The following is a 12,398-nucleotide window of genomic DNA, read 5'->3' as shown; positions in this document are numbered from 1 at the left end:
GGCCGTAATGCCATGTATTTAACTCTCTATACTGTACCGTTCAATGCGGGCACATTCTGGGCAGGGCCATCTGAAGAACTATTAATACCCTTTGTGTGGCGTGGGTCGCCAACGTTGACAGAACGCGGTAACCTGCAATCATGAGTCCGCCGTCTCCGCCCAGCCAGCGTACCTCCTTCTTATACGGACGACTCTGTTACTCTTTGGTTCTGTTTTTATGAACTACTACTGTTTCAACTACACTACTGTTTAATTATCCTGTTTTTGGCTTGTGTCCTTCGTACTTGCAGAGGAAAGTCAAAAATGGTTGTAATGACCTTGAGACACCGGCCTCAAGGTCTTGAGACACTGGTCTTGATTTGCTGAAAAATAAGTGCACCAATATGGATAGAGAGATATTATTATTATTAGTATTGTCTTTATTGACCAATATTGGCCAAAGAGTGACGGTACAGTGATCGAAAGCAACATATTGACATCATATTCGTCACACTATTGAGGTTGCAAGACAGTGGCCTGGGTGTTTGACTCCCAGGTCAAAATTTGATCCCTAGTGTCCCAGCCTCTCCTTGGGTCACACCTGCTCGTCAATGACGTGTTTAGGAAAACATTGCAAGAGGGTTTTCTAAGTGAAGTAGCCTAAATAGTAAAGTCTAGCCCTGAGGATGAGGTCTGCCGCTGTACTCTCCAGCTGAGGGGGGTCTTTGCTGTGTTGCTAAGCAGTACTGGAGTGCAGGAGTGGGTGACTTTCTGGGTACATCTGAACCGGTTGTATCCAGTCTGTTATGCCACCAGCCTGGATGGTATATGTATTGGTTTAAATAGGCATATCACTTTATTTGCCCTTTTGATTATGTACACCTCACCAACATTCATAAAATACCTTTGTTGTAAACAACATCAACCACACACATTAAAGTGTGTAAGAGTGGATATTTGAGAATGTGAATAATAGCTATTATAGTCATACAGTTACCTTTTGCTTAGATTCTCTATAATATTATGTTTACCACACTATCCCTCACTCTCCGTCTCTAAGAGATCCTACTGCAAAGATCCATCTACCCACCCCCCCCTCTCTCTACCCCTCTCTCTCGCCCTCTCTCTCTCTCTCTCTCTCTCTCTCTCTCTCTCTCTCTCTCTCTCTCTCTGTCCCTCTCTGTTGAGTCTCAGATCCACTAGTCTCGTGTAGACTCCTCCACCCGCACAACTCCCCATAGTACAGCTCCCTCTCTCTCTCTCCCTCTCCCGCTCTCTTTCCTGGAGGTATGTTACACAGAGAATTTGTGTGTCTGGTGGGTCTGCTCCTGCTCTGTGAAGGTGAGAGAACCCTGAGGGGTCTTATGTCTCTTGACCATTTGTTGTTGCTTTCTTTATCTTGTACTACTTGCACTCATGTTGTTGCAATAGTTTAGTATCCGTGCAAGAACGTCATAGGTTGACATCCAGTCCCAAATAGCTCCTTCAGTGTCGTCAGATGAACAGAACAAGTGCAGAATGCTGTGTGCGGTCAGACTGGTTTAGAGTTGGATGCCTGGTTATCTAGACTTTACATGTAACATTACATGTAGTCGCGTGAGAAACAACAACCTACAAAGTGTTGGTATTCAAATATATAGGTATTGCGCTTTGCCGGAAATGTTTGTCGGAAAGTTTTTCTGAGGTTGATTTGGTCCATAAGGCATAATGTAAGACATCAGACAACACATGCACACCAAACTCTGAGTCATCAATCTCCAGCCATTCTGTGTGTGTGTGTGTGTGTGTGTGTGTGTGTGTGTGTGTGTGTGTGTGTGTGTGTGTGTGTGTGTGTGTGTGTGTGTGTGTGTGTGTGTGTGTGTGTGTGTGTGTGTGTGTGTGTCTGTCTGTGTCTGTGTCTGAGAGTGTCTGTGGTTTTCATGTGGTGTTTTAGAGTGTATGAAAGGTTGACTATAAACACGAGGACACTGCAACTGTGGGAAGACATACATGTTCAGAAGTCTGACATATTATTAAATTGAGAAACAAAATAATTGTGAAAATGTATACAGTCACTTCATGGATGAACTTTGTTGTGACCAATGACATGTAAACCTACTATTCAAGTTTGTGTGTGTGGATGTGTGTGTTGATGTCTAAGTGTTTTGAACGTGGTTTTGTTGTGTGTGTGTGTGTGTGTGTGTGTGTGTGGGGGGGGGGGGATTGAGGCAAGCTATACAAGTTGGCTCTAATCATCCTGTGATCAGGGATAAGGTGGTGTTTTTATAGCCGTGTGATCCAATTGAGAATTACGCAGCCCCTCTGTGTACCAACGACAGTGAAGCATGAGGAGCCCTGATGCTAAACACCGTCCACGCGTCCCGCCAGCGGATTAGCCAACGACATCCTTTGTCGGCATCATCTCAAGGCCAATGGCGCAGGTTAAGGCAGCCTTCCCATCTCAGACAACAGAAGCGTTGAGGTTTTACTTCCATGCAGCTGCTGGTGAATGTTAATAGTAACCGATGCCAGGTGAAGCATTAACTCGGCCTGTTAAGCCTTAAAGAGTTTAAGGACAGAGTTAACATACACTCAACTACGGAAGCGTTAGGAAGTTAATACAGTTGTTATGTCTTTAAAAGCTGTGCTCCACCCATCACACTATTTCTGGAAGGGGGGTTGTTTTTTTTACTGTTTACGGCCTGCTCAGCTTCTGGTCTAAGCAAGGCTATTCGTTTACATAACATCGGTAATAGGCCAGCAATTAGTCAGTAGGTAAGCCTAATGAATTTGTCAGAGCTTGAGAGATTAGATATATAGGCCTAAAGACCTTTAACCTCCACGTATTAATGCTTATTTTTCCCCAAGGTATTCATCATATAACCTTCAGAAAATCATTACAACTTAACTTCACTCAATGATATATCTGTTTATGACATTGGCTTTATTTACTATAGCCCTGCTAGAAAATATCTTATTTGTGCCCATGCATTAGGTTTGTGTGTTTTGTATTGCAATATGATACTTTTGTTGCAATTATGGACAATGCAATACGATTTTGATGTCCTGATTACAGGAACACGGTATGTGTGTTTTGGTCAGTATGGTCAGGAATCAGTTTACAACTAACTTACTTGTCCTGCTTAATTGGCATCACCTTTGCTTACTATAAGCAGAATATAAAATAACCCACAAGAATAGGCAGAATATAATAATCTCGACAGTAGAGTATATGTAGGAATAAAATATGTTAATCTCTCATGCCCTTTTTCTGTTGTGTTTTGTGTGTGCATGTCTGCGTGTGTGCATGCATGTGTATGTGTTTGTGTGTGTGCGCGATTGTCTACATGCGTGCTCTCGTGTATGTATGCATGTGCTTGTGTGTGTGTGTGTGTGTGTGTGTGTGTGTGTGTGTGTGTGTGTGTGTGCGCGTGTGTGTGTGTGTCTGCGTTCGTGCCCCTGTGTGTGTGTGTGTGTGTGTGTGTGTGTGTGTGTGTGTGTGTGTGTGTGTGTGTGTGCGCGTGTGTGTGTGTGTCTGCGTTCGTGCCCGTGTGCGTGTGTATGTCTGTGTGTGTGTGTGTGTGTGTGTGTGTGTGCAGGCCAGGGGCAGGGCAGCGCCGCCTCAGAGCCCTGCGATGACTTCACGGACCTGGACCTGACGCACTGCCTGCTGGGCACCTCGCTGTACGTCCGCCTGCTGCTGTACACGCGCTCCAACCCGCGCTGCGGCCGCGAGCTCAGCCACCAGCATCCGTCCTCCGAGCCGCTCTTCAACCTCAGCCGGCCCACCGCCTTCGTCATCCACGGCTACCGGCCCACCGGGGCGGCCCCCGTCTGGATCGACCTGCTGGTGCGCCTGCTGGCCGAGCAGGAGGACCTCAACGTCATCGTGGTGGACTGGAACCGCGGAGCCGCCAACCTCAACTACTTCATCGCCGTGGCCAACACGGGCCATGCCGCGCACAACCTCACCGCCTTCATTGTCAACATGCAGGTAGGCGTGTGTGTGTGTGTGTGTGTGTGTGTGTGTGTGTGTGTGTGTGTGTGTGTGTGTGTGTGTGTGTGTGTGTGTGTGTGTATTAATTGTGTGGATGAAGTAGATATAGGGATGTGTTTCTTTGTGTGAGAATACCACCTCCAAGCATCGATCAACACACTGGTGTTGATTGGATTAATAAGTATGATTAAGTATGATGGTCAAAGAAATACATGTGAAACAACGTATACTTTCAAAATATCAAGCAAAAGTTCTTGAATATGAATCGATCAATGCTTTTTACTGCTGTGAAAGCAGAGGATGTTAGTTACTTGAAGTCATATGAATGGTCACTGCATGGACGTAAACAGAGGCCTCTTCAACAGAAGGAAACACATTGTCGTATCTGAGGTTTTGTAGTAGTCGTATCCGTCTTCAGAACCACATTGTGACGGTTCATGTTTAACAGATGTGCGATTGTGTGTGTGTGTGTGAGCAGCAGGTTAAACAGATATCTGAGGTCAACAGTAAACAGTAACTACAGCATGAAGCTCGAAAGTCCGCCCCCTCTTCGGGAGACCCCCATGGATGGGACCTCTTGGCTAGGAAAATTAGAATGGGTTTCAATGGAGAGGCAATCATTATTTTTTGGTCCCAGTCCTTATATGCCCTGGATTACACATATGTTGTTTGTGGATTTAAATTATAATTGTTCACGCAAAGAAAACAAAAAAAATTTGCAGGAAGTTTGATAATGTTTTTTGTGAGGCCACTTTGTGAACTACAGCCCCTCGCTGCTCTCGACGTGAATGATATACGCAGATGCGGACAGAGTACACAGCTTCCTTACTAAAAGTACAGATACACCCCTGCTAAATTCTACTCAAGTACAAGTAAAGTACTACAGTCAGATGTCTACTTAAGTAGTAGTACTTGAGTATCAAGAGTACAAGAGTGAATTTTCTAAATATTGCATTACTACTGCCACAGTGCTTACATTTGTGTATAGAAACGTCCTACATGGAGTTATGAAAAATGTTAATTCCTTGGAAAATGTAAAAGGAATTGAAAGAAAAATCAAGTCATTTTCATCTTTTTACCATGTTGCTTTTTTTTTTTAACATTTCTCACTTGCCCACAAGGCAATAGCACAATAGTATACAGTATAACAGTATACTCAAGAACATAAAAACAAATGCTCAGCTTACTTAAATATGTAATATCAGAAAAGAAAATTCAGCTAACAATTGTATGGATATTCTCTGTTTTTTCATCAATCAAATCAACAATCGTCTCTCATCTAAATCTGACCATGGAGCTGACTTTGGCGGAAAGCGAAGGTGATTGCTGATAGGCTGAAGGCTGTCCTAATCAGTGGCGCCTGCACAATCCAATCACGTTTGAGAGGGAAACAACAAATTTAGGGTTTCTAAGATTTTTCTATTCTCCTTTTAATTTTTATTTTTTAGAAGAAGTAACGGGTACTCACGGTTATAGATAGAAATGTAGCGGAGTAAAGAGTTTAATATTTGCCCCTCAAATTTAATTGAGTAAAGTCATGAGTACTCCCCAAAAATGATATTCAAGTTAAGTACAGATCCCTCAAAATTGTACTTAAGTACTGTACGCAAGTAAATGTACTCCGTTACTGTCCGTTTCAGGATATACGTCACCACCACTCTGGTACAGATATGGAGATCTCTCTGCTCCACTTCACCGCTCTTTTTTAAGGGGAGGATAAAATAATCGAAAGAGGGGAAAACCCTTATAAGTCGGGACATGTGTCGATTTTCGGTTATGCCGATGGGGAGATTGTCGGTCCGCGCCAGTTGCAGGGAGCGTGACGGCACATAGGAGACATGCATTCTTTCTCATTGTGTTTTCTCTACAGCCCATAACTGAACAATTGCACAATTAACGGACAAACTCTTGACATGAAAAATTATCATTTAAATGCACAAACAACATATGTGTAATCCGGGGCATATGAAGACTGGGACCAGAAGATAATTACTTTCTCTCCATTGAAACCCATTCATATTTTACGATCTCAGAGGTCCTATGGGGCTCTACCAGAAGGGGCGGATTTATGAGCTGTATGAGGGTGCTAACATGACACGGTACTGTGCGTCCCCAGGAGGAGGGGGCTTCGCTGGACGCAGTGCACCTGATAGGGGTCAGCCTCGGCGCTCACCTCGCCGGATTCGTTGGAGCCAACCTCAAAGGAAAGATTGGACGAATCACAGGTGAGGGGGCCTGTCATGGAACCTACAAGGCTTGTACATCTTGACGTCACATCGCAATGAATGCCGCCATCTTGGAATCATAGGAGCATTGGATTGTTATATTTTGTTATATACTGTATAGCTATTTTTGTCAGTTAGTGTCTGTAGTAATGTTTTTTGGAAGATGTTTAGTAATGGATTCTAATGGCATTATAATTATGCGAGGACATTTTTGATTTTTTTTTCTGTCGAAGCCCTATTATCTCATAAATCATACTTTAGATATAATATAATAATGTAACTTTTAGAAAAATAGTGCGGAGAACGTCAGTCCTTTGTTGCCCCGCCCCACCTAGGCCTCGACCCGGCGGGACCCATGTTCACCAGCGCCACCGAGGCAGAGAGGCTGGACCCGTCGGACGCCATGTTCGTGGACGTCCTGCACACCGACATGGACTGTAAGAACCGCTGGAACCAGAACCAACCCTGCTGTCGCTCCCCTACTGAGCCCAGACCGTAACCCAACAGGACACAAGGCGTGCCTCCGCCCCTTCAGTCTCTGGGGGCCGGCCCCGGCTCTGTGCCGTCTCCCCCTCGGGAGCTCTGCTGTAACCCAGTAGAACTTACGGACCCCTGGATCAGATGAGGGTCGCAAGTTTGATTCCCTCTGATTAAGCAGAATCACTGTCTAATATTGATGAGCTCCGGAATATCTCTTAACTGATGTTAAATAATAGCGCAGGACACCAATAGCGCACCACACATCCAATGGAGAGAGAGAGAGAGAGAGAGAGAGAGAGAGAGAGAGAGAGAGAGAGAGAGAGAGAGAGAGAGAGAGAGAGAGAGAGAGAGAGAGAGAGAGAGAGAGAGAGAGAGAGAGAGAGAGAGAGAGAGAGAGATGTCTAAATGCAGGATTCTTTACAAACACTTTGCATGTCGTCTCTGTACAGCGTTTGGGCTCAACGGCGCGCACGGTCATATTGACTATTACGCAAATGGTGGAGCTGACCAGCCAGGCTGCCCTAAAACCATATTCTCAGGTAATCACACGCACACACAAACACACACACACAGACCAATATGCGCGCACATGCACGCACACACACGCAAACAAGCAGATGCGTGCACACACACACACACCCACTGACCCACACATACGCACACATGAAGACACACTCACGCACACACAAGCGCATGCGTACTCACACACACGCACGCACTCGCGCACGCACGGACTCACACGCGCACGCACGCACTCATACACGCACATCACACACACATGCACACACAAGCAGATGCGAGTACTCAAACACAGACACACATACAAAACTTAACCATGCAAAACTGTCGGTGAGTCATTTTCTTGCACCATCTCTTTCAGGAAAATCTTATTTTGTCTGTGACCACCAGCGCTCCGTGTTCCTCTTCCTGTGCAGTCTGAACCGCACGTGTTCTCTGACCGGCTACCCGTGCGCGTCCTACAGTGACTTCCTGGATGGGCGGTGCCTGCAGTGCGAGGCCTTTAAGCCCGCCCCCTGCCCTGTGCTCGGTGAGTGGAGGGGAGGAGGGGATTGGGGGGAACACATACACGTACACGCAGAAGTATATAAATAAACAGAGGGCGCTGAAGCCACACCCCTATCTGCTGCCAGATACAGCTCTTTATTTAAAAAAATACAAAATTCACACATGGAAAAAACTAAAACTTTTGCCTATGATCAACGATGGCATGCATCAGAAAATGTGGTCCCTCTGAAATATCAATAAAGGACCTCCACTCTGACCATCTTGTTGGATAGGGCAATTACCCCTGTGACCGTCTGTAGCCAACCTCCTCCGGATGTTACCATGCTGCCCGTGTGTCTCTCTGCTGCAGGATATGACGTCAGCAGGTGGAAGGATACGCTGTTGGGATTGGGTCAGACCAAGGCCTTCTTCAGCACCACCGCCACACTGCCCTACAGGAGTGAGTTCCTCCCGGAAAGCCCTCCTGATATTAAAGGGGGGATATTATGCCACCAGGTGGGAATGTGATTAGCTATGACAAGCCGTTTGGAAACAGGCCTTTTCCTGTGTTTTAATGACATGAGTGTAATGACATGAGTCTACCAGCCTACCCAGAGGACTGAAGCAACAGTCCACTGGGTAGGCTGGTAGACTCATCAATCCATCATCTCTAAAACACAGGAAAAGGCTGATTTTCAACCAGCTTGTAATGGCTGAGCACACTCACCACTGATGGCATAATATCACCCCTTTAAATGTTGTAAAGTTAAGTAGGTAACGCTTCACAATAAGGTTACATCCACTTACATTAGTTAATGCACTTATAAGCATTAACAGTTAATTGACAATTAACTAATGTGTTTAGTAACCTAGTAAACTAACCCCAACCCTTACCCTAAACCTAACCCCTATGCTAATGCTATATAATAATGATTATTCCCGCATTAATTTTAGTTTATTAATGATTAATATAGTACCCTTACTGTTAAGCGCTGTCTAGAAAGGGCTTAACCTGTGAGAAACACAACACGGTCAAATCCAAACTACATGTGACTCAGAGTGAAAGCAGCGTTTAAACCTTCTGACCGCAGTAGATCCATTTCACAGAGGTGTCATCCTCGTAACCATTGTGGTGTTGATCTTAACACTTATTATAAGTCTGCTAATTTCATGTACTGGCTACTTTATGAGTGCAGGGGGGGTGGACCAAAATTTACAGATAACACACCTTTGACCCTTTTCCCAAAGCTGTCATAGCAGGGCAAACACAGGTCTAGGCCCAAGCGCTAGTATTGGGTGGGTAAGCAGGGGTTTCCTTTGTGTGTTAAAGCACCATTGATGGCCAATGTGTGTTATCCTATTTTTGTTTGTTTGTTGTCCTGGCCCGGCACATAACATGAGCATACTTATATATATTATAGTTATATTACCAGCAAAACCCCCGTTTGTCATATGATGAATTTTATGCTTCATATTACCTATATATAGAGAATTGAAACGGAGAAGTGATTCTGAAGAACCTGTGATTGGATGAGGATGTGAGTGCTAGGGTAAGTCCATTTAGTAACTTAAGGGTGTAATGGGTGTAATGCCTAGTGTGTCCTGTGTGTGGCAGAGGCGAGCTACAGGGTGGACATGGTGACATGGAACCAGTACCTCCGCTGGGGGGCGGTGTACATCAGACTTTACAACGGCAGGAACTTCACAGAGACACGCATCGACCAGTGAGTGTGTCCCCCATGCACTATATATACATATATATATTACACTTTCATGACATTGGTATCGGCATATTCCATCTACGTTGTGTGACTAAGGACATTATTATACACATTATTGATTGTTTCAGGTTGCATCATTTGCTAGGTTCACAGACTTCTGAATATGCATGCCTTCCCAATAGTTGCATTATGAATCAGAATGTGGTATTGCCAGACTGTTTCCCTAACACACTGTCTTTGTGTATAACATTAATACACGCCGATAGCTGCACCTCTCAAAGCTCTCGCCTCTCAACTATCGCGACCTTTGACCCGTTTCCTGGTGCCGTTCTGCTCACGCCACCTATTTTGAGTCACTTCACGATGAGCTGGCCCCCTGTATCTCGACCCCCACACATCAATGCTCGGCCCAGCCTTGACCCAACTCTCTCCTCCCCCTCTCCTTCTCCTCCTCTCATTCCCCCCGTCACCTCCTTCTCTCTTCCCCCCCTTTCCTTCTCCTCTCCACCTCTGCTCCTCTCCTCCTCCTCCACTCACCCCCCCCCCCTCTCCTCCTCTCTCTCTCTTTCTCCTCTCCCCGTCTCTCCTGTCCTCCCTTCTCCCTCCCCTCTCCTCCCCTCCTCCCGCTCCTCCCCTCCTCTCAGCAAGCTGTTCCGCTTCGAGCAGTACACCACCACGCGGCTGCTGGCCCAGTTTGACGAGGACGTCCACCCCGTCCAGAAGGTCTCCATGCGCATCGCCATCGGCAACGTGATGGGCCCGCGTTACAAGATCAGACTGCTGCGCATACGGCTGATACCCCTGGACCGGCCCGAGAGGTGAGCTCTAGGCCTGACCCCACCCCCCCACCGAGGGCTATACGCATTACAGGCGCGTTCACTCCCCTGGTGATAACGAGGATAACGAGAGGGATGACTTCACACTTACGCGTGTTCCCGACAGAGACCGTTCATGTGCTTAGTAGTATCAGTTTCATGTTTGCATGCCTTTATTTCCTTGATGCCTTTCACCTACTATCCTTTTGCTTTTATTCATGAGAAGCACATACAGTATTGCCACTATATGGAAGGCAACACTCGCCCTTATCTAGAGCTGGTTTACCAGTACACAATTTTTAAAACTGTGCAAAGTCATGCCAATAGACGTTACATCACTCAATAGTAAAGTATGTGATATGATGGTTGATTCTTTTATATTGAGTAAAACGTTGTTCACGCGAACTTCCGACGTCGCGAAAATGTTTTCCCCATAATTTCCAGTGATGTGAAGGCACCATATATCACGATCACAGGATGACACGTGTGCAAGAGAGTAGAAACCATACATTAAAGACTGGATCTATGGCGCTTGATGTCCAACAGCAACTGATGACTTCATTATTGATACTCAACAATCTAATGTACTGGGTGTCAGGTCTGACCATCTCAAAGGCTCTCTCTCAGACACAGACACACACACACACTTAGACCTCGGATCGAGTCCAAATTTGACACACATGTTGGTGTTAACCTTAATGTCGTTCGATAAAAAATTCGGACAAATTCGCCATTAGGGGGCGCAATAAACGAGGAAATTGTATATTTTCTACAAAATTTCGCCGCGAAAACGCTACACTGACTTCTCGCTACTCCTACCACAGTCAAATCCTTTGTATCCACATGTTCAGGGTAGCGTTTTGAACACATGCTTCGCGTTGTGCCGGCGAAACGCACATTTCTTGTCGCGTTGTGCCGGCGAAATGCACACTTCTTGGACCCCTGCATAACTGCTTGCAGTTCTAGTTTAATTTAACTCCATTCCCTTGTCTTCGCATTTCTCTCCCAGGCCCGCCCTGTGTCGCTACGACATTATCATGGAGGAAAACATGGACGTGATGTTTCGACCCCTCCCATGCGACGCGCACCTCTGACACCTTTCAAACAGAGGCCCGTTCCTCCTGAAGCACACGGGCACTATCACCACCGCGCTATACTGTACAGAACCACAGAATAAAGACAACAATCCTACACAGTTGGCCCCTGGGAGCAAAACCAGAGACCCTGCAGGTTGCATGTAACAGGGTTAAAACCGGTGGTGGTGGAGGTGGTAAACATACAATCAAAGGAATATAACAGTGGTAAAGCCACTGTCTTGAGGGTTCAGGTGGGACAAGGGTCAAGACAGGTGATAGTGTGGGAAACTAGCTAAACCCCGCCTACAAGTCTTCACTGGGATCGACCAAAGTGAGCGTTGACCTGGTTTGATATATCTTGGTGATGATACCGCTTTATCTCCTTATCTGTCTGGGTGTCCCTGGAAAAGTTGGAAACTTGCAATATTGAGTTAATCTAGGACAGAAGAAACTGAAAAAAAATCAACGGATAGAATGTGGAGGCCATATATTAAATATTATTTTCCTTTTGAGACAGGGATTTTTGTAGCGTCTTTTTTTAATAATTTCAATGTAGTGGAAAAATCAAGTCCAAATACAGCTACCACCTCGCCTTATCCCAGTTTTCAACTTGCTCTTTTTTATCTGCTGACGAGAAACCGAACTGGTACTACTGACATGACTTTAGTTACTAGTACACAAAATGGCGGACAACTGCCATTTCATTCATAATTTTCAATAAGTTGAAATATATTTTTTATATACACCTTTTTCATATGGATCATGATTCAACATATGTTCTACCTGAATGAGTAAAATTGTTTACTCATTATCAGACTGCAATGCTGCATTGATGTTGCCTCAAGAATTTTCCATAGAGATGTTTCTTAATGTTAACAGTTTAATTCCGTATATATTAAACAATGGAGCAGCATTAAATCAATTGTTGAACATGATTTGTTTTTATAAAGACCAAGATTTGATCTTCAAAACATGTTTTATACAAAAATAAGCATGAAAAAGCAATTTATTTTGTTTAAAACAATGCTTTAAACCTCATCCTCAATGTAATAAATATGTGGAAGTGTCGAGAAGAATGTTCCATCATTTATGACTGTAGAATTCTTACTTGGCCCCTTCAC

The 12,398-nt window shown here is 45.0% G+C and overlaps 1 protein-coding gene across 1 annotated transcript; it reads left to right on the top strand.

The window, feature by feature from the left end:
* The first annotated feature begins 1,164 nt into the window (after positions 1-1,164).
* Positions 1,165-12,350, top strand: lipib (lipase, member Ib). The gene is made up of 10 exons (XM_030348920.1): positions 1,165-1,320; positions 3,558-3,952; positions 6,072-6,180; positions 6,516-6,617; positions 7,110-7,199; positions 7,541-7,708; positions 8,036-8,125; positions 9,281-9,389; positions 10,031-10,204; positions 11,211-12,350. The coding sequence occupies exons 1-10, from the start codon at positions 1,269-1,271 to the stop codon at positions 11,293-11,295; spliced, it is 1,374 nt and encodes a 457-aa protein (XP_030204780.1). The 5' UTR covers positions 1,165-1,268; the 3' UTR covers positions 11,296-12,350.
* Positions 12,351-12,398: the final 48 nt, after the last annotated feature.

This window comes from Gadus morhua, chromosome 23, assembly GCF_902167405.1.
Source record: "Gadus morhua chromosome 23, gadMor3.0, whole genome shotgun sequence".
NCBI lineage: Eukaryota > Metazoa > Chordata > Actinopteri > Gadiformes > Gadidae > Gadus > Gadus morhua.
Note: the sequence above shows the minus strand (reverse complement) of the source record. Positions and strands in the feature narration are given on the sequence as shown.

Coding starts and splice junctions, on each gene's coding strand:
- lipib (XM_030348920.1), top strand. CDS start 1,269: ATGTTACACAGAGAATTTGTGTGTCTGGTGGGTCTGCTCCTGCTCTGT. Junction 6,181..6,515: donor AAAGATTGGACGAATCACAG/GTGAGGGGGCCT, acceptor CGCCCCACCTAG/GCCTCGACCCGGCGGGACCC. Junction 8,126..9,280: donor CGCCACACTGCCCTACAGGA/GTGAGTTCCTCC, acceptor TGTGTGTGGCAG/AGGCGAGCTACAGGGTGGAC.